A 27,380-nucleotide genomic window follows, 5' to 3' on the forward strand; every position below is an offset into this window, starting at 1 on the left:
GTGTGTGTGTGTGTGTGTGTGTGTGTTTGTGTGTGTGTGTGTGTCTGTGTGTGTGTGTGTGTTTTTTAGGCTAAGACTGAGCTCTATTTTGAGCCTAAGGGCACATGTGACAAAATGTTTGGCCCACATTTTTCATACACGTTTCAGTACCTGTCCTAAAAGGTTTCAAAAACATATTTTGACATAATTTCAACTCACTTAAGTCTTTTTTATGAGTCGCACGGTTTGTCTTTCAGGCATCGGTCATTAGCTAACCATTCATATTTATCCATTTATTGTAAAGAACATTTGTCAATATGAAAGTTGAGTTTATGAGAGATGTAGATACCTCCATTATAATAAAAGGAGGAGCCACTTTATTGCTGAAGACAAAGATTATTTGTAATTTCTCCTGTTTCTGGGTTGTTATTATTTAAAAATGGGATCTTCTGCAGTCCCTGTCGCATTGTTGCCGACACGTATGTGAATGTTTAAGTCACAATATACTGTCTTTTTTTTGTATGGCTGAGAGATATATTTAAACAAAGAAGGAAAAACAATCAGAGTTTGGTTCTATTTTATGACATGTTGGTTTGAAGTCTTTGAACTGAAAAAAACAAAGGATTAGCACATGTAAAAAGCAATATAAAGAAACAATTTGGATCCAGGATTTTACTTTGTGTGTACAAAGTGTAATTATCAGAGGTTTACTATGTATATAATGTACATGGTACAACATGGTGGGAGGATGTATCCAACGTATGGTTACATACTAGATTTGATTAGCAAATGCTCATTTTCCATCTGTTTTATATCATGTTAAATAAATGTTGCTGTTCTTAACAAGCTGCATTCTGTTCTTTACCACCTCTGTTGCCAGCTTTAGTGGACAAGATGAGAATGAAGCTATGTAAACCTGCTCAAGCTTGTGCATCAGCTCAAATTCAGTTTATTCCTGCAACATGAAAACTCTGGACTTGAATAGGCATTCAGCAAAATATGCTCAAGTAAGGACTGACTGAATTTTGACAAAATATTGAAAAGCATATTTTTGGTTTCAGGTTGTTAACATTTATAGTTGCATGAATAAATAGTGGACTAATAATTAAATGATGAACTTTATAAGAAACAAGAAAATGCCAGTTTGAATATGGAACTATGCCTCCCTCTTGTGGTCATTCTGTTGTAATGGAGACAACTTTCACAGAGCCCAATTTAGGTTACTTCGTTTTATATTTTTCATAAACGAACAACATATTTTTTTTTGTGAAATGTTTTGTTAGGGTACACAACAAACCATGGTCCATATTTCCCAATAGCCATAGCCGGATTAATTTAGCTTCCGAGCAACATTTTTGCTGTTGGGTCCCAGGTCAGTGGACATTTTGCATTTTTACAACATGGTAACCAAAAAGTTCATTAGTAGCATTGGTAAAAATAATATTAACCACAAATACACGTTACTAGTGTCCAAGACCCTAAGTCATTTTGATACTACAACTGGCCTAAAATTAATCTGCACGAGGCCCTAAGGAAGCTCCCCTGGCCTAATTTGGGAACCTTCGCTGTACTAATCAAGTAGGGACTTGCACATTTGTGAGAATTTGTGAGAATCTGTGATTTTGGAAACACATGGAAAGTTTAAATACCAACGTCAGTTTCTCCCCCTCGTGCCGCCTCTGACCAATCAGAGAGCAGACAGTGTGATTTGACCCAGCCCTTCTTCTGCAGTGAAGCATTTGTGGGTAGCGTATACATTTTAATACCGAAAGTGTCCAACGGCACGTACGCCGCTGAAATGGCTGCTGCGGCTCCAGAAGGAACATCCGCGTGGAGTGTTGAGAGCGATGTAACGGCCGCAGAGATAAACAAGGACAATGACGCGGAGAAAGAAAACGGCCTCGCGTTACCGGAAACGGAGGAGCCACGCAGCAGCATAAAACCGAAAATGGAAGAGGTGAACGCGGGGCCCTGTGAAGAGAAGCCCGCTGCAGCGACAGACAAGGCCGAGAAGGAGGTGGTGACAGAGGACAGTGCTGCTGCAACGGTGAACCAGGTGGCAACAACCGCTCCTGAAGAACCGGAGATAAAGCATGAGCTACAGCAAAGCCCCGGAGAAGGTAGCCTAAACAATGAACCAGCCAACGATAACGCATTGAAAGAAGCAAAGGAGGAACCAAGAGAGGACAGCCATGGTACGGGGATAAACTGCGAAAAGAGCAAAACCGTTTGTGAAGATGGTGAGAAAGCCAGCGGCGGGGGCGGGGATCTGGGTGACAAGAGGCGGCCGAGTGTGGAGATATCATCCTCGGATGGTGAACCGTTGAGCCGTATGGACTCAGAGGACAGGTTGGTCGAATTCTTCTTGGTCAATTGGGTCAGTAGCTACGGACAGTAGCCTTTTTACTCCATCCTCCGTAACAATTAGCTGTAATTGGAGTTTTGGTACTTAATAGGTCAAGCTACTGTATGTAAAATGTAGGCTACTCAATAAAAATAATGTATACATTATTAATTCCACAAGGGGAAATTAAAATGTACACTCTGTTGTTATAATTGTTCTTACACACCGGCCTGAATTACATACCCATGCTCAGACCCTATACATGGACTAATAGAGAGATGTCAGAGTGAGGGGGCTGCCCATGGAAATGTTGGGGGTTCAGTGCCTTGCTCAAGAGCACGTTGGCAGTGTCCAGGAGATGAACTGTCACCTCTCCACCGCCAACAGTCCACCACCATACTTTGGTACCCAACCCAACTCCTTACGGATTGAGCTACTGCCACCGCATGTTAAACCAAAAATCACCTCGCTCATTCATTTTCATTTTCACTTGTCATTTTTTCAAAACAACTTATAACATTAAAGATCAGACATGTTTTAAAAACATTAAAATGCTGTGTTTAGGCTTAAACATGTTTTTAGGCTAGGTTTAATTTTATACCATTTTTGGCTTCCAAACTAGTTATGTCACAAAATGATCTGGTAGGTATAGGTCTTCATCTCAGATTTTAAGATTAGCACAGATGTAAACTGACCACTTTCAGCAGATGAGTATGAAAACCGCTTACTAGTGTCCATCCCTGCACATACATAATTATGTACAGTGAAGGTCAAACATCCAAAGGACAATATCATTTATTGAAAGGTAAATCTACAGGTCCCATTACTAAAACTGTGGCCAAAACTAGACCACAAGACTCAACATTGTAACAAGTAACAGACAGTTCTCAAACGAGTGATGGGTCAACTAATTGTCTATGAGCCCTTTTGGAGATGTGGACAGCACAGCAACTATAAAATATACAAGTGTATATATAATGTAGTTTCTAGGAGCGTTGAATACAGCAAAATAACTGATTTGGCATAAGTGATGGAGGTGGCATGCATGAAAAATCTGTTGCAGCCTGAAGGCTTTCATGCATAGTGATATTTAATGTGGCTTGTAATATCTGCACCTGTTCTTCAGGGCTGTGCAAAGCCTGACCTAAGCTATGGAGATATTGATGACTTAAGCACCCATGTTTTAACAATGGGACTGCATTCCTCCTCTCTCTCTACACACTAACCCTCTACTCTCTCTCAGTCTCAGCAGTACCCTGATGGAGATGGAGAGCACGGTGTCGAGTGGGCGCTCCACCCCTGCTATGATGAACGGACAGAGCAATGCCAGCTCCTCCGGGGCTAAGACAGTGGCCTATTCCTGCTGCTGGGACCTCTGTCCGCAGTGCTTCAACTCAAGTCCTGATCTGGCAGAACATATCCGGGGCATTCATGTGGATGGGCAGAGAGGAGGGGTCAGTAGACTTTAAACTTTTGGACAAGCTTCAGGTTGATCTTATTTATTCTGACAGGTAGCCAAACCAATATAGTCTCCCCTTTTTTTTTCATAGCTTAAGATTGACAGTCCAGACACCCAAGACAGAGTTGAACAAGTTGCTGCAAGTGGGCTGCATGCAACCATTGAGTATCAAAGGCTTGGTTCAAACCGCTGTGGCATTGGAACTACTTTTGGCTGCCCTTTGAGAACTGTTCACATTGTTCTGTGAATTATCTTATGTAACGGGGATTTGAAAAGAGATGTTGCTCTTTAACTTTTTTAAATATAGTTGTTTTAATGTTAAATGTTTAATTACATTCACCTTTTATTTTATTGGTGTTGAGACATATCTCAAAACCTGGAAAATGTAAAACTAAACCTTTCTAAATTGCTAGATACCAATAGTAATTATATTTTCTTCAGATTTTGTTGGAACTGTTTTATTGATTGCTTGATACTTTATGCCACCCAAATTGGCAGCACCATTAAATTAGAACAAAAATGTGGTAAACACAGTATGTTTTTCAGATTTAGCTTGCACAGTCAGGTTTTACTAAATTAATCAGCTGTGATGGTCAGACTCAGAAACCGGTTTACTGCCAAGTAGGTTTTCACATACAAGGAATTTGCCTAAACATAGTAAGAGAGCAGAAAATAAACATGCTGCTAATGTCAAGAATCATAAATATAACATATAAATTTACAATACAAAATGTGTCAAATATGTTGGTTTTAAAACGAAGAGGATGGAATGTTCCCAGTATGTGCAATGTAAAAATGTGCGTTAATACAATGCATTAATTTAGGTTTACAGTCACATCTTGACATTTTCTATTTCTTGACTAAGACAAAAGAGATACCAGAAAACACTCTGACCTCTTCCACCTGTAGGCTGCATTAAACGTCCCCAGACTACAGTGAATTGAAGTTAGGACTATGAAAAGATCTTTGTCTTTCTATCCAACAAACCCCTCTTTAAGCTGTCTTGGCAACTAACCTAACCTCTTTTCTACTTTTCTCCCCCTCTTCATGTCTGTGTCTCTTGGTCCCTCAGGTGTTTGTGTGTCTATGGAAGGGTTGTAAGGTGTATAACACACCGTCCACCAGTCAAAGTTGGCTCCAGAGACACATGTTGACCCACAGTGGAGATAAGCCCTTTAAGGTAAAAACACTATATCTGATACAATTTACAGTTGTAGCTGTTTGTCCATATTCAGATGAGGAAGATAATATTCTATTTTATATGTAATATTTATGGTTACAACATATCTAGACTTAGCCATCATCTGACTTGTTTCACTAATATACAAGTATGTGTATGTAGTGTTTGGTGATGGTATGTGCCAATAAATGCATCAAAGTACCAGTACCTACTCTGCCTTGTTAGTTTGTGTAAAAAGTTGTCATCTTACCCCGTTAAGTGACAAACCTACAAAATACTCTGTTTTTGTGCTCTGCTGCAGTGTGTAGTTGGTGGCTGCAACGCCAGCTTTGCTTCCCAAGGAGGGTTAGCCCGCCACGTCCCGAGCCACTTCAACCAGCAGAGCTCCTCCAAAATGTCCGGCCAGGCCAGACTCAAGGAAGAGTCACCCTCCAAAGCTGGACTCAACAAGAGAAAGAAACTTAAGAACAGACGCAGGTGTACTTTACGTATGTACCGAACAGAAACACAAACTAAACCTATTTCTAAATATTTCTCATTGTGAATTACCCTCTTTTCTTTATTGGGAAGCATCATAAACTGAGAAGTTTTTTTTAGGTGCTGTCATGTTTGCTCAGGGTGATACTTATACTTCTTTCCCTTGCGGCACGGTTTGCCTCAGATGGCCTGTGTCTGCTTTTTGCAAACTCAGATCTTTATTTGAACACCTGACCCCCTTTGCCTGTCTTGAAATTCAGGTAATGATAGTGTTTACTGATCTTTAAATCTGTGTGATGTAAAATAAAATTTAAAATATGACAAATATTGCAATATGAGACTAGATATTGTCCAATATTTGCAATATTGACATTGAGGTATTTGGTCAAGAATATCGTGATATTTGATTTTCTCTATCACCCAACCCTACTTGAAAATATTGCCACCTGTTTTCCCAAGCAAAACTTTTAAATTGATTATTACTGGCAAACATAAGCAATGTTCTTGTGGATACATTTGTGTCTCTTGAATAAGTTTTCTGTTTTTAATTAAATTTTAATGTGATTTAATGTTTCTACAAAGTCCTTTGCATAGATCTCAACCCAAACTGCTTGTCTTAAAATGCCACAAGGTCTGAATTTCCTAACACAAATGGGCAGTGAGGCAGTTATTTAGAGCACTAAAGTTAACCATAGGAATCTCATTACTACAGCTTTCAATAGCGAGTTGTACCTGTTTTTTGGTTGTTGTTTCTTTTAAACATTAGCACGTATTAGTTGCTGCAAAGCAGCATTTTCAGTGATGAGGTGATTCTGATTTAGGTTAGTTACAAAGACTTTGATATGTCCCACAGTGGGAACCCTGATATGATGTTTGACTGCTCTCATCTGAGTCTGTCCTCCTCCTCCTCTAGCGAGACCCCACGACTTCTTTGATGCCCAAACCATGGATGCCATCCGCCACAGGGCCATCTGTCTCAACCTTGCCACCCACATCGAAAGTGTTGGCAATGGCCACAGTGTGGTCTTCCACAGCACGGTGAGTCTGGGTGCATCTTTGCTACTTTTGTAAGTGTTGTAGTGTTTGCCTCTGGCTAGGCCTGCACGATTAATCGTTAAAAATGACTTTGCCGTAAAAAATCGCCATCTTGATTCACCTTGTTCATGATATTAATTTTTAAATAAATTCGATTTAAAAAAAATCTACTTGACTTTGGTTTGTCATTTAATTTTACGAGCCGAATCCATCCCAAACGCTACTACTTTCATCTGTGACTTTTAAACATAGACTGTATAAAATAGGTTTTAAAGTGCTCCCAAGCGCTGCTATGCTCTCCCTTTTCTTAATTGAGGCCTCTATGTTTATATCTATGTTTACAGGTGTGTGGTGATGCTCAATGTGCTACAGGTGCCAAAAAAAATCAGTTTGGTTAAAATCATCGCATAAATGTCCTTAGTTTTTGTCTTTGTCAATGTCTTTCATAGAGAAAAAAATGTTATACCTTTTTAACCATGACATTTCCCGTAGACGTGTATGGTTTCCGATTGGGAACCCAGAAATTCCGACATTCTATGTAAAATTGAACACAACAAACAACAGTCCCTGCCACCTCGCCTGGCCTCATGGTGGTACCGATAGTCGGACGAAAGCGCCAGAGTCCTATTTGATTATGACTGTGTCGGATATAGCATGTGCCTTGCAGTGTAAGGCGGTAAAATATGTGGACAGTTTATTACAGGGAATCATCGCAAGAATTTGAAAGTAGCCTACAACTGTGTGAGTCGATTGACTTAAAAAAAAAACTTCTTGTGTTGACTGTTTACATACAGTATCTGTGCTCATCATCTTATGTACATTGTTTGTGTTGGTTTTATTGTTGAAAACATTGGGAATACATATTTCTAAAATTGTTTGATGTTTTTGTTATTAGTACACAATACTTTTTGTCTTTTTGTTTTTTGACCTTTTTCAAATCCCCCGACAAATAACCCGTATTACAAAAAAGACTAATACTAAAACTAAGCATTTTCAAAAAATAAAAAATAAACTAGCAAACCCACTTTAAAAACTAATAAAGCTTAACTGAATTTGAAAACAAAATAAACTAATGAAAAATGCAAAACTATAATAACCTTTATTTGGTACTTGTTTGGCCAATTTTTTTTTTTGTAATGGTCAAAAAAAATTGTGGCAAAGAATCGTGCTATCAATTCTGAGCAAAATCGTGACTGATATTTTTCCCTGAATCGTGCAGGCCTACCTCTGGCTTTCTGTTTCTATTTTAATGGGTTTAAACAATGAGGAGCTGGGGGAGTTTAGAGACGAGGGTTAAAGGATGCATTCTCATTATCAGGAGAAACCATCAGATATTTTCCTCTGCTTTATGGTCGAGTCTGTGCAAAACATTCAAAATAATAATTATGCTTTCCCACTCCTTATCAGCATGGTAAAATGTGAACTGTACTACAGCAAATGAATTTAACCAAAGACTTTAAAATAGGATTTTAGTGTTCATTAACTATGCAGCTATTTAGGATTTATATTAGAAAGTTAGTCTAACATTAGTCAAAACAGTTCAATTTTTTTAATTGTCACATTACAAATGTTGAACATATTCAGGCATAGTGAGGATTCTATTTAAAATGACTTAGTTCATAAATCAGTTTTAATCTTTACCCATATTTAAAGGTCTGAGTTATAGGCATAATGTAGCAGCAGTATTCTTATATTCCATAAACATTGTCATAACAATGATTAACAGCAGCTATAACAAAGCATTGACATTCTTGTATGAGGTAGGCAGATTAATCAACCGGACAATTTATGTCATTCTTTAAATAATTGAATGATTTTAATTTAATTTGTATTTGTTTAATTCATTTTTTATTATACATTAATTATACAATACTGTAATACACAAGTGCAAATTGGTGAAGTGTTTAATAAATGTTTTTGTTAAGAAATTTTGTATATCTTAAGTAATTATTAAATTTTATCTTTCAAATAGAGGTTTTAAAATCAATATCTATTGGCCAAAATACATTGGTAGCATTTATCGATCATCGGCTGACCCTGATTTCTAAAGATCGACATCGGCCACAGAAAAACACATATTGGTCGACCTCTAATATAATGTTAGTGTTGGTACTTACACCATTGTATGTTTAAATCATATGTATCCAATGTATGGTTAAAAAAAAATCTGCCTAGCAATTTAAAATGTGTGATTGTGTTTACCGTTGTACTTTCTTTGTTTGTTTTTTTTAATACTTAAATCTTTTTATGTTATTTCTTTTTTAGACAACAGGGGGCGTGAAAGAATCAGTATTTGAGAATCAGCCTCTGATCACTGCAGATGTCTTCTCGGTGCACTTAAAGTGAACCTTGTGAATTGCCCAAAGGCTTGATGTTGTTTTTCTCTGAATCAGGCTTCACAGAAAAGACAATAGGATTGTTCTCGTGTATGATGCTCATGGTCCATTTTTAGCCCAGTGCCTGATACATTATTAATGAGCTCTTACATGCTTTTGCACCTAACTTCTGAGGGCTCATATGAGCACTCACAGGAAAAAATACTTTTCCAGTAAAAGATTCGTTATCTCTTAACTGATACTTCAAAGACTGAAGAAATACATTCGATATTCAGGGAAGTTAACTGTAAGGACATTTTGGATGGGGATGGCAGCTTCTTTTTGAATAACTGCTTTTCTTGTGCAATTCCACTAGGGAGCACCCTGTCTCCACAAAGCCCTCATAGAAGAAGATCATATTGGCACAATTATTCAATCAGTCAGTAAGCTATAGTAAAAAAAAAAAATGTATGTAAATTTGTATATTGGATCACAGCAAATTACATCAAATTTAAATGAACATATATGTAGAAAAAGGTAGAAAAGACAGGAAAGAAGATGATGATGGTAAAATAAAAATAATAGAATAATAATAATAAAAAACAAACAAAATTCAGAACCTACCCTATCACCCACCCCAAGTTGGTCCACCTTTCTACAACTATAGTAATATTGAGGCTCTATTGTTTTAACTTACTCACAGACAGACGGACAGACAGGTGTTTTATACAAACATTGTTAAAGACAGGGTTGGTAATGTTGAAGAACTAGCATGATTTTGAAAGTAGCATCTCATCGCGGATGTGCCTAACCCCTCTCCCTGCCCTCGGGGCTCGGACCCACACACAGACGTGCACAAGCTGCGTCACTGCTTCAGAGCGGCGAAAGGCCAAAATTTTACTTCATGTCTCATTCACCGCTAAGCAAACATACCGAATAGTTAAAACCAACATAACTACTGTTTGCAAGACAATGCCCAATATGCTCAGGCTTGTACATGTGAAGGATAGAGTACGCACAGGAGGCATTTCATTGGTTCTTTGCAAGCGAACCGCGAGGCAGTGTTTGGTGGGCATTTTCTACAGGATTACAGCAGCTACCAATGACATTTCTTATACACTCCTTTCCAGAGAGCATAACCTATTTATTTCTGTTGGGTGTGAAGACCATTTCCAACAATATGTAAAGAAGTGTACATTGGAAATAGTCACGAACCCTGCCTTTAATGCTTCTATTCCTGTTGACAGTGTAGACATCGGTGCTATCCTCAACTCTTTCCTGCTGTGCTCCATAAAAACCTCAACTGCTCACCAGCAGCCAAGAATTTTAAAAGTAAAGAAGAAAGCTTGGGAAGAGGTTAAGAGATGTAACCACATATTTGGACACAGACTAAGAAGGAGCAGGAGCCACCCAAGGGAGGGAGAGAAACAAATGGAAAGGAACAGCGACTTGGAGAAAAAGGACAAGGAAAAGGGGTTTAAGTGAAGTTCAGGGTCATGGAATCGGAAGGAGATCTGGCCAGTTGGGCATACATTCTCCTCAGTTGTAATCCCTGGAGGATTGTGGTGGAGTAGGACTGCGGCGCTGCGTCAGACCCCGGGCCCCAGTGGACCTTCCCAGGCCTGTGGAGATGGAGTAGAGCTGTGGGGGTTCTGTGGAGTTTGGCCAGTAGGCCTTCTGACACGCCAGAGCAGCAAAGTCATGTTTATGATGGGATATTTTTGTTGTTGCACCAATCTGCGTCATCCACAGCTTGACCCCCTGACACTAGACAGGCACCCAGTTTTAACAGGACTGCCCTCCCCCAGCTTTCATTCTGCAGTTTTCACTGCCTTGTTTAGGAGCCACACTAATATTCACTGTTCACTCCCTATTTCTTCCTGCGCTCTCTCTCTGTCTCTTACCTCCCTCTTTTGGGTCTATAGAGGATTAAGATCTGTCCTTTAAAGCAGCAACTCAAACCACTCAGCTCATAAATCATTTCATGCTGGTTAAACACAAGCTCACTACTTCTTCTTCAGCCTTCACATACATGGTCATGGCCTCTTCAAGTGTAGTCTGAGCTTGTGATTATTAACCTGGTTCTGTGAGGAGCCCGAGGGCATAGGTTACTAGCTATGCCTTTTTAATTAAAAGGGCAGTGAAGCAGCTGCTGGTGCACTGAGACACAACTGTAGGGCCCATTGCTGCCAGCAGAGGATTTAGGCTAATGTTGCAGCCAGGCCCTGTTGTTGATTCTAAGAAGTTGTCTCTTATCCCTTATGGGGTTTATGGAGCAGGAGCCAGCAAAGCCCTGGTGGGAAGCGAGCAGATAAAGAAGAACAAAATCCAGTGACAATGTTAATTTATGAGGTGAGACTAGAGCTCTGAAAAGCTAAAAAGAAATTTTTTGCATCTTTAAAGATTTATTTTTAAATGTCAAAGAGGGGTTTCTAATAGCAATTTAAGTTGATCTCTATAAATAAAGAACAAGCAATATGTTTTGATTGGCTGATTAACAAGCAGCAACACATGTATTTCTTGCAAGATTATAATTGTTACTTTTAACTGATAGTAGAGTGACTGGATTTTCACTTGAATATAAAATATTTAATACAGAAAGTTTAACATTGTACATAACACATACAGTAATACAACACAAATTTAAAAGGGTCAGTAGAAAAAAGTGTTCAATTATATTTATATGCACATGTTAAGTTTTTACAAAGTCTACAATAGCAAACAATTAAGAAAGTAAGTAGGTAAAATCAAAGCTTAAGAGTTGAAATAATTCTAGTATTGAGACAAGAATTAGAAACTTGTGATTCCTCATATGGCTTAATGAGCATAAGAGACATTGGAAAGAAAAAGCAGCACACTAAGTGAGGCTTTACAGAATTTTAATTTGTGACAATAAAATATAGGAAAATTCCTCAAAATACAATTTCAGAATGCCCTAAAAATAATCATGCTGGAGAGATTGGTTATATTTGGTATGCTGATTAGAAACCATGTTTCCTGTATGAAATTCCTGAGAGAATCCGGTTTTGATTTTTATGTTTACATGACGTTGACTAAATCGGCATACTGGAGAAAGCCGAGTGTAACCCGATTCCTTAATTTTAGGTAATCGCACTGAAGGAGCAAGAGAGGGGGACAACATTGACTTTGCAGTCTAAGCAATGACTTTATACTAACATTTATACTTCACTTACATGTCAAAGAACACTGAACAGGTCCCTGTAACGTCAACTTCATGCATGGCTTTATTCCATCCTTTCTATGATTAGCTAACAAGGAAACGGATGCAAAAATCACTACAAATTTCTGCCTATACAAAGTCAGACTATAGTACTCATATTTTGTTTCATAGGTCCTAGGCACTGTAGGGTGTAGATTTCATATCGACAGTATGTCTGTTAAAGCGGGACATGCAGAAGTCATTTTTCGGCTTTGTCACTGATGACGTTGCTGTTGAGTTGCTCTGCCCACTTGTTCTTTTTATCTCTTTAAAGAGTTTCACACAAAATTCCAAGAAGTTCCAACAAAGACAAGTTAACAAATGTTTTGGCTTAAAATTGCGAGGGCAAGAAAAGCTATAAAATGAGGAAAGTAATTCTAGGTCTCTGTCTTTGCCTGTGTCTCTTCTCTCAGAGGAGCCTCGTTTCTCCTGTCCTCAAACCGGTTTCCATCAATGCCACAGCCGGTCCCTCGAGTCGCAAAAATTATTTCAGATATTCATGTGCGTAAGTGAAGTTCTTCACATGTGAGCTCATTCCCTAACCTAAAAATAGACATTCCAAACATAAAAGGAGAACAATGACGCAAGAGGTTATATCTCTGGCTATTTTTTACTCTCCTGGTTATTTTTCTAGTTTTACTTTCCCCCACTGACAATATTTGTGAATTCCAGACCAGGTTTACTACAAACCAACACAGCATGATAGTTGAAATGTTATGCACGAGAAGGACCAACTATTGAAGAAATCTGATATTGTGTCAACTGTATTTTCTGTCTAAACTGTAAGTCACCAGGTGACAAAACACAGATGAAACAAACATAACTTGCCATTTTATGCAGAAAATGTCATAAAGTGGCTGCTAGTCTCCATCAGACGCACTCCTCTTTAAAGCATTGAAGTGTCTGGTGCTCACATTATCCACATCAAGATCAGTGACTTATTTACAGTAATAACTGCTCCCTGTTTTCTTGGCTCTCAAGAATGTCCGCCTTTGATAAGCAGTTCTTAGTTAAGTCTAAATGCTCATATTTGAGTCCTTGGTCTTCGAGTATGTTGCTAGGGAATGTGGGATAGATTGCGACGTTGAAAATAGAAATCTCATTGAGCTCTTGCATGCATTATTAAGAGTGCTCACATTATTAGTGTAATGATCAGCCACGGTATAACTTGGTGAGATGTTTGAAGCATGTAGCCTCATTTCTTAGAGAGATGAAACCAGGATGGGGTATGTCTTTAAAGCCTGTTCTCAACAGACAGGAGAGAATGCTGACATTTATGCTAATTGGACGCTTGTAAAATCACACAGTTTTGAAATTAAACATAAGTAGGTTAAATTATGTACCCATGTCTGTTTTTGGTGGTTACTTTTTCCATTGGCGAAGCTGGTTACAGGTGACTTGGCTATGCACATGCCAACAGTCCATACTGACTGAGGGAAATAAGAGATAAGATAAACATTTTTTGTCATTGGACAGAGACCCATAAAATGAAATTGTGAGGGCCACAACTGTTTTTTGCTTGATTTGTCTCTGTGCAGGTGCTAGCCAGAAGGAAAGAGGGCTCTGGCAAGGTGAAGGTCCTCCTACATTGGACACCGGAGGACATGTGAGTAAAACTTCCCCTGCCATCTTGTTATTTTGCAGCCAGAGTCTGCACAGTAGTAACTAGGCGGTGGAGCCACGGTATTAAAATCCTGCCAATACACTTGCCCGACCAATTACAGCTATCAAACATGATGTTTCAACCCTGATTTATAGCATCAAATAGTAAAAATAAAAACCAAACTTATCAGAAAAATGAACAAATCAACAAACATCGGCGTTATAATAATTACAAATGACAGAAACCAACTTTTGGAAAAATGTATTTGATGTGCTCTTTGATATTTTGTTGTTGTTGTTTGGCCCTATCCGCTAACATGAAGGAGGTGAGATTTATTAACCTGTACTGCAGCCAGCCAGCAGGGTAAGATGGAGATGTTGTAGCTTCACTTACAGTCTATGCACTATCAACCCCCGTACTGTACAACATAATCCTCTACCTCCGCAAAAATAGAAGTTTAAAAAATCAAGAAAATATAAAACAAATAAAGGTGCAAATTAATAATGATGAATTTAACCCATGAATGAAAGTGCAGGGTACCAGTTACTGACAAATTATGGCCGTGATGTACGTGATGTATCTTACAAATTTACAAATACAAATTTAGTATACAGTTGTAGGATTTAGTTTAGAGTTGAACATTAAGTCTTGGAGATCAAACTTTATTTATTTTGATTAGTTTATCATTATTGCTCTGAATGGCTGAAAGAAAGAATGCTGCACATGAAATCTCTGTTGCTGTTGTAGTGAACTGCACAGTGGATACTTCTGGGTCTACATTTAAGATGACCCAACTACCTGCCAAAGTTATTCATTGTCGCTTTATTCCTGTTGGGGGACTGGTTAAAGTGGATTTAAAATTCTGTTCAGTATATAGTGGGAAACGGTTTGTATGTACGTGTCCATAAACACTTTGAGATTTGTAGATAACCTTTTGAAATGTCAATGATATACAGTACACAAAGGCAACTCAACAGCTCATTTAAATATCCTGCACAATCTTACCATGTAAAGTCTGTGTCACACAAACATTTCCTTTTTGAGCAGAAGAGGTGAACATCAACAATGTATATGTATCTTACTCTCTCTGATAGTTTTACGACTCTCATTTGCATCCAGTTGAGCGCTTAACATGGTGGCCTTCCTCCACGTCAGGCTCGCTTTAAATCCTCCCAACCTTCGATCGTTGATGTGGGGAGCTCTTAGTGTGAGGATTTTAGGTCCCATTAGTTTACATCTTACTAGCATCTCTCGTTGAGGCCCCAGGGCTCTCCTCAGAGGGAGCTGAGGGCATCAGCCATGATTATCAACCAGCATCGTCACTCAACGCTATCCACTTTCATGCATGAATTGCTGATGGGGAAAAGACCGAACTTAACTATTAGAAAGTCTGTCCTTATCCAACTCTGTGTGTGACAGTGATTCTACAACAGCTGTTTGGCTTGGTCTTACTCGGATAAGCCCTAAATTGGTCCACTTAAGTGTCTTTTTAAAAACGACATCAGCATTCCAAAATTGCTTGATTGCTGATTTTGTTCTTTTGTGTGGCTCTCCAATAAATGTTTCATCAATTTCCAATTTAAGTAATTAATCTCCAACACTGTATCTCCACAGTGTTCTGATGTGGCTTCTGAATGAACTTGCAGTATCTTTCTCAGCCCATTGGGGCATGAGCCAACCTGCCCAGTCTTCACTATTTACATACAGTGGGGCTCGAAGTTTGGGCACATCAGGAAAGAAATGTGTAGAAAAGAAGGAAAAGTCTCCAAAAGGAATCAAATGAAAGATTAGACATTTGTATAATATGTCACAATTTGTTTTATTTTATTTCCATCATTTCTGCTTTAAAAAAAACAGAAAACAAAAAAAGGCGTCTGCAAAAGTTTGGGAACCCTGCAGAGTTAATACCTTGTACCGCCCCCTTTTGGCAAGTATCACAGCCTGGAAACGCTTCTTGTAGCCAGCTAAGAGTCTTTCAATTCTAGTTTGAGGTATCTTTGCCCATTCTTCCACAAGTCCTCCAGTTCTTTGAGATTCCTGGGCTGTTTGTCACGCACTGCTCTTATAAGGTCTATCCATAGATTTTCAATTATGTTGAGGTCAGATTGTAAAGGCCATGGCAAAACCTTCAGTTTACGCCTCTCGATGTAATTCACCTTGGATTTTGAGGTGTTCTTAGGATCATTATCCATTTGTAGAAGCCATCGTCTCTTTAACTTCAGCTTTTTCACAGATGGCATCAAGTTAGCGACCAAAATTTGCTGAATCCATTTTCCTTCTACTTGTGAAATGTTCCCTGTGCCACTGACTGCAATACAACCCCAAAGCATGATTGATCCACCCCCATGCTTCACAGGCGGACAGAGGTTCTTTTCATTAATATCTGTGCCCTTTCTTCTCCAAACCTATCTTTGCTAATTCCGGCCCAAAAGTTCTATTTTAACCTTATCGATCCATAGAACCTATTTCCACAATGCATCAGGCTTGTCTATACGTTCATTTGCTAACTTCAAACGCTGACTTTTGTGGTGAGGACGTGAAGAGGTTTTCTTCTGATGACTCTTCCATGAAGACCATATTTGTACAAGTATCTCTATATAGTGGAATGCAGTCAAACGTGGGTTTGGTCTTGCTTTTCTCACAATCCTGCGAGCTGTTATGTATGATATTTTTCTTGGTCTTTCAGATCTTGCTTTAATTTCCACTGTTCCTGATGAATGCCATTTCTTAATTACATTCCGAACAGAGGATATTGGCATCTGAAAACGCTTTGCTATCTTCTTATAGCCTTCTTCTGCTTTGTGATTGTCAACTATTTTCAGCTTAAGTTTTCTAGACAACTGCTTAGAAGAACCCATGTTGCTGATTGTTTGGCAAGGTCAGATGAGTCTGGGCATTTAAAACCTTAAGACTGACATCACCTGGTCTTTCCAGACAATGATTGAGAACAATCCATGACACTGTTGGCTCTCAGCTGTCCAAAGGGGGCAGTGCATGCTACAAACTCTGCAGGGTGCCCAAACTTTTGCAGACGCCATTTTTGTTTTCTGTTATTTTAAAATTTCAAATGATGGAATAAAATTTAACTTTTTGATGTTGATGTGATATATTATATGAATGTCTAATCTGTCAAATTTTCCATCTTTTCTTGGCTTCTTTATGCACAATAATACACATTTTTACCTGGGGTGCCCAAACATTTGAGCCCCACTGTACCTATTCCAGGCTTAGCCTCACCAGTCTCAGCCCACTAGAGGTAAACCTTGGCACCACTTAAGCCCCGGCTCATTTAGGCGATTTGGCAGGAGGGTAGACAGGTTCTGCACTGTGCTTATAAAATGGGTCTCTCTCATAGAAAGAGAGAAAACTTCATAGAACGCTGTAACATTCAGCATGGCTCTTGCTCAGGGCACATTTGCACCACACTTCAAACAATCCCATGAAAGGACTTGACTGAATAACCTCTGTACATGATCAGAGAGTAGAGAGGGCATAATTGAAAGAGAGGAGGAAGGAGGGTGAAGAAGTTGGAAGAAGTAAGCAGAAAGGGAAAGAGATGAATAAAGACAGAAGAAGAGGATAAGGGGGAAAAGAGATAAAAGGTCAAAGGAGCGAAAGAATAGGTTGGAAAACTGGATTTGAAACCCGGATGATGCATCATAAAATAAATTGCAGCTGACAGCTTCCAATGAACATACTGTAGCTAACCCCTTGTTCTCTCAGCCTTCTGCTGCTTCATCCTCCTCTTCTTTCCTTTTTACCTCTGCTGTCTTCTCCTTGCCTCGTGTGTGGGAGTTTAATGTTGTGCATAGAGAAATAATGAAGGAAAGGAGGGAAAGATGAAACTTGGTGATCAGGAAAAAAAACTCAGATTAATTCCAAACAGACAGACATAGATGGAGATTTATACTGAGACTCAGAGACTGATAGAGTCAGGATGGATAAGGGAAAGAACGCAAGAGACAGAGAATGGAGGAAGGTGAGAAATGGGAGTGGGAAGAAAATGGTTGTGGGAGAGGGAAATGTGAAACATGAGGCAGAATGGAACCGAGAGTGATGAGGAGTAAACAGATAGAAAACAAGAGTGAGATGCTCTTTTTCTTAGTCCATGCAGAATCTTTCTGCGATGCTAATGAGACAGATATTTGCCCTGCGGCACGTGAGTGTTCTGGTCATAAATAACCAATCCATAGAAGTGTGGTGAAGAAAAATGCAGTGACATCTTGATCTCTGAGGATGGCTTTATAATCTCCCAACAGATACAAGTTGACCAGGAGATTATAGTATGTACAGCATGTATCCATGTGTTCTTGTTATCATGTTATCAGCCGTGGCTAGTTAACCAAATAGCTATGAGTTGGTTAAAAACTTTGCCTCAGGCTGAGTTTTTAATGTTTCCAGCTGACTTGTTTTAAAACAAGAATCTTGTGAAAGGGCTTCCTGGATGGCATACATGATCTTCACCCTGAAAAATGTAAAGCTAAAGCTACATATCCCAGGCAAAGTGTCAGCATTCTCATTAGTGGATGATTGACATGGGAGTAATGGAAAAAAAGAACAGCCTTTGTAGCCGCAGTGTAGATGTAGTTAGTAGAGGTATAGTAGGTGGGATTTCTAGGGTGTGAACTTCCCCAAATCCACTAAAGAGCTGGATAAAGCTACCCTGGAAATTGTTAAATTAACAATTTAAATTTGCTCAGCGAGTTATTCCGGCATCAAGTATTGCTGCTCATTAATTATGCCCTTGTAGCTGAGCTGTACCAATCAGACAATTAAATAAACAGAAGACGGTTTAACCTACTAGTTAGCTCCGCTGAACGGATGAGGCTCTGGATACATCACCCCATATGTTGTTGTGGCCTTCCCAGCTTGTTAGCTGGACATACTACCAACAATTGTATTTTCAGAGATCGGCACACTGTTTAATCCATTCCTTATACGTTTGTTTGTGTTTTGGTAAAGGCTAAAAAAAAACACCACCTCGCCCTTTCTTTTCATGCTGCTCTTAGAACAGCCTCATGCACACTGCTTCCGCATGTGGAAATCAACAGCTTGACAGGCCTGCAATCAAGGTTTAGGGGAAGGATTAAGCGTGCAGTTAACAGTTTTGAGATGGGTGGATGGTTCGCACTGTAGTGGGTGTCAATCTGGTCAAGTTAATATTTAGTCTTTAGTTCAGTGTAATGTCCTATTACTTGACAAGCAATCTGGTGGTCATTTAGTCAGTCATCAAGTGTTGTGACCCTTAACACTAAGGTCAACATCAAGGGGTGTGTGTGTGTGTGTGTGTGTGTGTGTGTGTGTGTGTGTGTGTGTGTGTGTGTGTGTGTGTGTGTGTGTGTGTGTGTGTGTGTGTGTGTGTGTGTGTGTGTGTGTGTGTGTGTGTGTGTGTGTGTCACTGAGTCAATGATTAGCCATGTGACTGTGGGAAGTCATGAACATTAAAGCTGAAGCAAACCACTCACATTGGCCATCATTTATCAACCTAACGTTGAAACCAGTGCAAATATGAGTGCAGAAATCCTCTTATGACTTCCCGTGTGATTTATGAAACGTTTGAATCACACCAATCAGAGCTTAAGAATAGTCATACATTGATAAATGCAGCGGCTGGAAACAATCGTAATTTAAATATACCCCAATATATTCATGGTTTTGAGGCCTTGCCCCTACAATTTAAGACATAAGAATAGGCACTCTTCGTAGATGGAGATTGAAACCCTGACAGCCCAGGTTCATTTACAGTAACGTGTGTACTATTTGCAGCCTGAAATCTGGTACTAAAGGTTATAGAAAGAATGTGGAATGGAAAGAGATTGCTGAAACTGTCAACAGTGTTGCCCTAGTGAATCGAACACCAACTGTTTTAAATACATCCTTGACTTATGTATGCTATAGTCCTAATAGTAATATAAAGGCTTATTTTGCAATATTTTAGGCCTACATGTAGGTGTGCCTTCACACAGGAGTGGAGTCTATGCAGTCTTTTATTTCACTCATGTTTTTTTCAAGAGTCAGAGGCAGGCAACCGTAAACTGTGAGAGAGAGTGCTTTTACTCTGCCCCCCCATGTTGGATCACCACCCCGAACAAGTCTCTTGACAGCAGAGGGGCTGGAAAAACAAGCCGAAACGTGACGGTCAATGGTAGGAATAAATCGTTCACTTGTGGCCATTAACAACCCTTTGAAAGAGAAACAAAAACCTGAAGAATAAATAAAAATGTTGTGCATTGTCATGTTTCTTGTATTGAATATCATTGCCAAAAATACCACTATACCTTTTTTAAAAGTGAGGAATAATATCCTGTCTCCTTCGTATCAACCCCAGTTGGAGATGTGCTGCTCACTGGGCATTGGGTCATCTGGCTCCATCTCTACATTTATGGCACCCTGTTTTCCTGCATGATGTTGTGCAGAGCCCCACGGGCTAAAACAGTGTTGCAGACTTTTTCTGTTGTGTATAGGGTCCCCCACGCTGATGAAAAGACGGAGCAGTCTGCCCTTAATCAATCCGATAGAACACTCCACCTTGGCCAGTGTGCATACGTGTTTACTGTTGTACCGGCACATAGAGGTCTTCTAAAAGAGCCAGATCTGCCATCGCTGATAAGTGATCAACTGATGACTTCTCCTTCTCCTGTTAAACTGATTATATGCTGCACTGCAAGTCCATATTGACAAATGATGAGCTTTGCGTGGAAATGGCCGAACGTTGGTTTTACGCTTGTTTTCTATTGTATATTTGCATCGTAAATGAGGGCCATTGACACTCATTCACTCCATTTGGATTAATGAGTAACTGATTAACATGAACCCTTCTGAACATTAACCACATGCAGCTTGCTAACAAGGAAGTGGGTGGTGGGTGGGCCGAGATAGAAAGATGACCATAATTGCTGTCTAATCTTTGATGGATGGGTGAATGGATTCCCCTCCTGTTGAATACTTCAGAATACAAACACACAACAAAAAACAATCAGTGACAGTGAATGCCTCGAGCCAATGGATCCATGTTGGGACATCCTTTTGGTACAAACTACACAGGGCTTATCATGCAGTAAATGACCGTCTGTATGCATAATGAGCGGAAGTGTCATTTAATTCTGTACAATAAACAGTAACATATGTGGTCTATAGAATAGAGAATAAAAGATACAAAACTGAAAGAAAAGGCTTCACAGCAGTAAAACAATGGAGGAACCACTACGTTGATTTTACAGTAATTATAATTAGTGCTGTCAGTTAAACGCGTATTAACAAGCGTTAATGCAGACCTATTTTAACGGTGTCAATTATTTATTTATGTTTTATCGTGAGAACAACGTTCTTTTTATCCCTAGCAATCTTCCTCAGGCAAATCAGTCATATAAACACACGTCCATCAAATGTATGAATTTCCCAAAAACCCTGAGGAAGACTAGCAGACAAAGTTTCACTTGTTTGCCTTGTTTCTAATCATGTACCAAGGCTTTTTTTATATATGTATATACTTTTTGTATTTCAACAAAGTTGTACACCTTCATATTTTTGAGAACCCTTGAGGAAAAATTGTGTTTGAAAGAAACGTGCCTCACAGTATTATTAAAATATCTACAAGCAGGACTGGCTATCAGACAAAGGAAAATCCGTCTAGTGTAGTGAGACTTTTTTTGTTTTGAAACTACAATACATGCACAAAACTACCTCAGTACTTGCATGCATGCATCTAAATCCCTTGTTAATTCCAAATTAATTGATAAGTCTGAGGTATAGTTATCTGCATGCAAGTACATTTTGATGTGTTACTGGAATATGAAAAAGGTTCCATGAGAATTAGCACAACAATACACTTTATACATCTTGGAAATTTTGAATAAGCTACAGCCATCTATAAGGCATTTTGGAGTGCAATCTAATGAGCAGTTACCTGTACTGTGATTGTGCTGAAGTTGTGCTGCCCCACTCTTTTATCCAGACAAGGTTTTTCTTTGGGCTGCAATGACCTTTGCAGTCCCAAAGCCTGCTCTCTTCTGATGATCCGGTTTATAAGAATATTTAACTCTTGCGCTCATTACCGTTGTTCCATATGAAGCCATTTATTATGTTAGCAATTTAATGTACACGTTGTTGCTCTGGGATGGACATATTGCTCCTGTGACCACTGGGAGCTTCAAGTCCTAGAGCCAACAATCAATCCAGACTGGAAGACTTCCCTCTGGCAGGCACCCCCAGTACCTCTCCCTACACAGGCCTCACTCACAATATACATTTCTGGACCATAAAGAAGTAAGCTAAATAACAGTCTACTCTGGAAAATAAAATAAACACATCTGTTTTTATTTGGTTTGATGTGACTGAATTAAGTATTTGGGTGGAGATCTCTTTGAAAACCTTTTTGCACATGTGGGGGAGAGATATGAACACCTAGGTGTAAATAGGTGTAAGTGTGACACGTGTGTGACCCCACTGCCCTCCTGTGTCTCACATCCATCAGAACATAACTCATCGGTACCATGGCACACTCACTCTGACATGACTCTGGAGTGGAAAGGGCATGCACGCACACACGCAAGGAAGCACACGCACAGTGCTAATGTAACACCCAGCAGGTCCTTGTTTGTCATTTGAGGTTTGTGTTGTACAAGGACACTAACTCAAGACTAACCCAAACTTGAACATTGGGTTGAAGGGATCTGTTTCTTGTCTTGTGCCTGCCTCTTCTCAACTTCTTCTCTTCCCACCATTAAAGGGGAAAAAGACAATTTTGCCATGGACTAGTACTACATAATCAGTATTCATAATATTCATGATTTGATCTGTTTTTTGTGTATGCATGTGTTCATTAAAAGTGCATGGACAGATGTACAGAAATGCTCACATGTAATACTGATGAACATATAGTCAAGTTTCGGTCATATAGTGGTTATACACAAAGTATTTTGTTTAATGCAGCATCTCAGGTGGGATATTTGTAGATTTATAAGTGCATCACTGTGGTTTTCTGAGCTGTGTGGTATTTACTAACTTATCCAATGTGGCTAGCCCCACCCTCCTCCAGCTATTTAAACATGCCATGAAAGGATTTGCAGGCACTGTTTAAGTATGTTTTTCCTTCCTCTCCACTCTCCTTTTCGGTCTGTCTTTTCCTGTGCTTTATTTGTCCATTTTCTATCACTTTTACTCTTTCTCCATCTCTTACCTGCAGCCAGTTGCGCTAAATATGATGCATGTTAAGTGCTACCTGCACTCCATCCCACTGAATGGGCTGACTTGGCATGTGAATGAGTGATTTGGCTGGGTGACTGCCTGCTTGCCTAACTGCTGTCTGCAGTGAGTGTGTGTGTGCGTGTGAGTATGTCTACATCTCTGGGGGCTCCTGTGATGACGCACATAGTGACGGGGGAATGCGGGGGGAGTGGAGACCGAGCGGGGGAGTGGAGGCGCAGTCGACTTGCTAAGCTCTTTGTTTCTTCTGCACCTCGACTTGCCACGCCAGTGTTCACACTCTCCCTTCTTTTTCAGGGGATCACACTGCTGTGGGTACAGTAAGGGGCAGTACAATACGTCATGAGTGTGAGCGGTTGTCTAAAGACATTATTTCCCTACACTTGAGCTGAAAGAGGTGGAAAAATCAAGATGTTATGATTTTAAGGTGCACTGTATCTGTACCTTAAGCTACTTTCACATTAGATCCTTTTAAAGGCACACAGACATTGACACACACAGGCTTTCATTTCTACCACATTTAAATTCTAAGTGCACACAAATGAACAAATGACAATTATGAAGACATAGTGTAGAAGTTACTTGATAATCAACCACATGGGAAGACTGTGTGCTTTGTCCTCTGTGTGTGTGCGTTTGTCAGTCCAAGTGCTTTGGTCAAGGCTATGTTACTTATGGAAAAGTAGTCCGTGTTCAGAGGAAGTGTTAACATGTGCGTTGGACTCAATGAAGCTCTTTGTCCATCCCTCTCACTTTATTCCATTCAACCCTACTCCCATTCCAACCCCATTTCTCTTCCTCTGTCTTGTTAGAGCTTAAACCCTGACTACTTGTCCTCTCTCTGCATGGGTGTGTTGTCTTGCAGACTACCTGACGCGTGGGTGAATGAAACGGAGAGATCTCAGCTGAAGACTAAAGTTGTACACTTATCCCAGTTACCGCAGGATGCTGCCATGCTGCTAGACCCAAACATCTATAGGTGAGAGTGTGTGTGTGTGTGTGTGTGTGTGTGTGTGTGTGTGTGTGTGTGTGTGTGTGTGTGTGTGTGTGTGTGTGTGTGTGTGTGTGTGTGTGTGTGTGTGTGTGTGTGTGTGTGTGTGTGTGTGTGTGTGTGTGTGTGTGTGTGTGTGTGTGTGTTCGTTCAGTCTAGTGGCCTCATTGTACACATACAGTTACAGAAAAAAAGCAACACACTGCTGCAGATCCATTTTGTCTCAGCCAAACACGTTTCCCATTTGTAAATATTATCAAGGGTTATTTCTCAGGAGGATTTATAGTGTGATGCATTTAAGTGCCACAAGAAAGTGTTTAAAAGCACTTTCTTTTGTCCTCCACACCTGTGTGTGTGTGTGTGTGTGTGGATGTGGATGTTTGTGTGAGGATCTGTGCTTGTGCGTACATCATCCTTAACACATTGTTCCACCAGGTGGCACCATCTCCTAATTTCAACAATTAGGTTAAAAAAGAGAAGTGCAGAGAAAACACATTTTGTGTGTGTGTGTGTGTGTGTGTGTGTGTGTGTGTGTGTGTGTGTGTGTGTGTGTGTGAGAGATGAGGGAAACATTGGATTCTGTACAACGTGATTGAGGATGCCAGTTATCAGCAGTAGCTGACTTGATTTAATTAGTCAGAAATCACAAACAGTGATAATGAAGAAGCCTGTTACTTGTTTATTTTACTGATATAATGAGGATGCATTTCACGTTTATTAAACTTCTCAGCTGATTCAATATGAATACACAGAATTTATTTGAGGAAGTGATGCCGTCAAAATACCATTGTTCATTTAAAAATAGAAAAGGATCCCAGTTACATATTTTACATGGGAAAATAGGAAAAAATAATTTCTCACAGCCTATATTTCAATAGCATCACATTCCACTAAACATTAACTAGGATGTTGTTTGGATTCTGTGCAGCTGTGCAAGACATAGTTCACTCAACACTAAGATGAAAAAACAAGGTTAGCTTTATGATGTCCCATAAAAGGCTGAAAATGAATCCTGAAAGAGGAACAATGTGCCTAAAATAACAGAGTGGTCATCTTACTGGAGATATATGGCTCACGAGTGTGCTGATCAGCACACAGCCTGGCTGATTTTAATTAGACCTGAAGGCTCAGTAACTGCAGGGGCTGCTGCTGGACTCTGATTTCATAGTTGAATATAACCGTCAGCACTCAGTCAGTTTATGTCAAGGTTGTCCTAATGCATGAAATCTCCAAACAAATGAGGTGGTTGGTGCCTGTGGCAGTAAATATAGTAGGATGTTTGAAACCCTCTACATGTGAATGGGACGGCAGGAAGAGACTGATGCAGTGGCAGTCTAAGGTGATACTATTTCAACGATGTTTCCATATTGAGGTTCTTGAACTTGGTCATGAGTCCTACTGGACTAAAATCTGTTCAAACGTGACCCTGTTGTATATAATGTGAGATATTTTTGCACAGTGGCCTCACAAACTCTTTTATTTCAGAGCACTTCCTCAAAAGCGGCTGAAGCACAGGTAAGCTTAAACAGTCCTGTGTGTTTGTGTGTGTGTGTGTGTGTGTGTGTGTGTGTGTGTGTGTGTGTGTGTGTGTGTGTGTGTGTGTGTGTGTGTGTGTGTGTGTGTGTGTGTGTGTGTGTGTGTGTGTGTGTGTTAACAACAAATGCAAAATTTAAAGTGGATACTGGACAAAAAGTAACAGAACCTCACATACTGTATTGTGTGGACAAGTCATACAACACAATATTGCAACCACACGTTCACATTACCAGTATATAAGAATAGATTAAGTGTAATGCAGCTATTGTATTTGAACTACAGAGGTTTAACTTTTTCATACACACACATGACTACATTAAAATCTTCTTGTGTATATTAAATCAAGGGATTTTGCCTGTGGGTTCATTTTCTTTTAACTTTTTTGTGTCAAATTCAGTTTTGAATTAAATTGTTGTAAAATGTATTTTTAATAGGGGCAGTACTTGCATAGTTTTTTGGCAACAATGGTGCAGTCACGGATGCACAGAAGGACAGGCTGGTGCATAAAAGATAGCCGTGTGACGCATTAATATCACATCTTTAATCAACATCCGTGCAAAGCTTTTGAAGTTCACAGTAATGTTGGTCTGTGAATGCAGACAACACAGACCTACTGCCTTATTCATGCTTGTTCACTTAACTGCCACGTGTACCACACACTATTCTTTATGTCTTATAATGGAGATCAAACAATGCTGATGCATCAATGGTATGGTAATGTTTGTGTATCCACAGTATTACCCATTGCTCTGGCTCCCCTTAAAACATCATCGTAGATGATTACTTATCGCCCATAGTTTCACGGTTCACATGATGTAATATGAAGCCAGTTAATTAGGAAACGGGCCATTTTTGAGCCACGACCCTTGGCATTCACTAGTCTCACTCAAACATGAGGTCATATTTTGGCCGTTGTTCATTATTCCATTAATTGACCTCAGTAGCTCCGTGCAGCAAAATCTCTAAAACGCATGGTGTAATGTCTCTGCAACGGAAGGCAGCTCAATGTCTGAACATGTAGAATAAAACTCATTTCTCATACTGTAATCTCTCTCGTGACACACTGAGAACAACTTATTCTCTCCCTCTCTCTGTCCTTCTCTCCTGTCTTTGTGCTCAGCCTGTAAGGAGTCATCTGTGGACTTGATACTTAAGGGGAAATGCTTGTTCACAGGAGGTTTATCTATATGGGATGGGACACTCTTCATCTGTCTCTGCTGAACGGGGGAGTGAAGTTGTGATAAAAGGAAGTGAAACTTGGCTATGCTGACATTTCTTCTCTCTTCAGTTTTGTATATCTGAACAACTGTTGTAGCCAAGTGTAGAGAAAAATGGGACTAACAATTATTTTTTTTAAGTTTGTCAAAAAAGAATTTCATCAAAAACTTAAATGAATGTTGTTGTTTTTTAACAAGCACCAAACTGAAAATATTCTTAATACCCAATGGCGTAAAAACCTGTTTTGTGTTAACTTGTCAGAAAATACAGCATCTTTTATAACTGTTTTTTGTGTTAAAATATTTATACAGATTTGTAACTTATTTTTATACCATGAAAATGCTGGTGTACTGTGGATTTTTGTGAAGGTGTGAATAGAACAATATTTAATGTTATAATCTATGTTAACTCTCACTTGTAGGGATATTTGGATTGCATTTTTAGTTGTAATTACATTGTACATGACAGAAGTCTTAACAGATTATCCCATTTATACTTACTGAATGCAGGACTTTTACCCATGTGTATGATAATAAAGTGTGAGGTTGTACCAGTCAACTCTTGATCTTAACCAGTCTATAGACAGTACACTATAGAAATAACATTTCAGCACACACTCAGTGTAAATCATACCTTATCCCTACCACATCTAACATGAAATGCATATATCATAGATGTTATGATATTTACATAACTGTTATTTAAGCACTCGAAAGCTGTTGTTAAAAAAAAAAGTGATTTCTTCTGTATGTTTTCCTTGTTGGAAATGGAATACTCTGTAATAAAATGAAGGGAAACGACAGATGTTGACGAACACAA

At 39.3% G+C, this 27,380-nt stretch overlaps 2 protein-coding genes across 29 annotated transcripts in view; both read left to right on the top strand.

The window, feature by feature from the left end:
- LOC117948842 (pleckstrin homology domain-containing family A member 5-like) overlaps positions 1-665 on the top strand; it is a 76,151-nt gene extending 75,486 nt beyond the window's left edge. For 17 of the 23 annotated variants that reach the window (XM_034878712.1, XM_034878715.1, XM_034878713.1 and 14 more), the window contains one exon: positions 1-625. This exon is cut by the window's left edge and continues 393 nt beyond it. The gene's annotated coding sequence lies outside the window, so the exon portion shown is untranslated. The other 6 variants (XM_034878730.1, XM_034878725.1, XM_034878728.1 and 3 more) reach the window with 1 other exon arrangement.
- Positions 666-1,667: 1,002 nt separating this feature from the next.
- Positions 1,668-27,380, top strand: LOC117949123 (zinc finger protein aebp2-like). Of its 6 annotated transcripts, XM_034879150.1 has the most exons (9): positions 1,673-2,328; positions 3,567-3,777; positions 4,855-4,962; positions 5,264-5,450; positions 6,353-6,477; positions 13,548-13,615; positions 23,682-23,795; positions 25,293-25,322; positions 26,464-27,380. In XM_034879150.1, the coding sequence occupies exons 1-9, from the start codon at positions 1,778-1,780 to the stop codon at positions 26,468-26,470; spliced, it is 1,401 nt and encodes a 466-aa protein (XP_034735041.1). In that variant the 5' UTR covers positions 1,673-1,777; the 3' UTR covers positions 26,471-27,380. The 6 variants fall into 6 exon arrangements, with proteins under 6 accessions (XP_034735040.1, XP_034735043.1, XP_034735042.1 ...); XM_034879152.1 differs by lacking the exons at positions 23,682-23,795; positions 25,293-25,322; positions 26,464-27,380 and adding an exon at positions 12,423-12,514 and having other exon boundaries at positions 1,671-2,328; XM_034879149.1 differs by lacking the exons at positions 13,548-13,615; positions 23,682-23,795; positions 25,293-25,322; positions 26,464-27,380 and adding an exon at positions 9,639-10,666 and having other exon boundaries at positions 1,668-2,328.

The sequence above is a fragment of the Etheostoma cragini genome, chromosome 8 (genome assembly GCF_013103735.1).
Source record: "Etheostoma cragini isolate CJK2018 chromosome 8, CSU_Ecrag_1.0, whole genome shotgun sequence".
Taxonomy (NCBI): Eukaryota; Metazoa; Chordata; class Actinopteri; order Perciformes; family Percidae; genus Etheostoma; species Etheostoma cragini.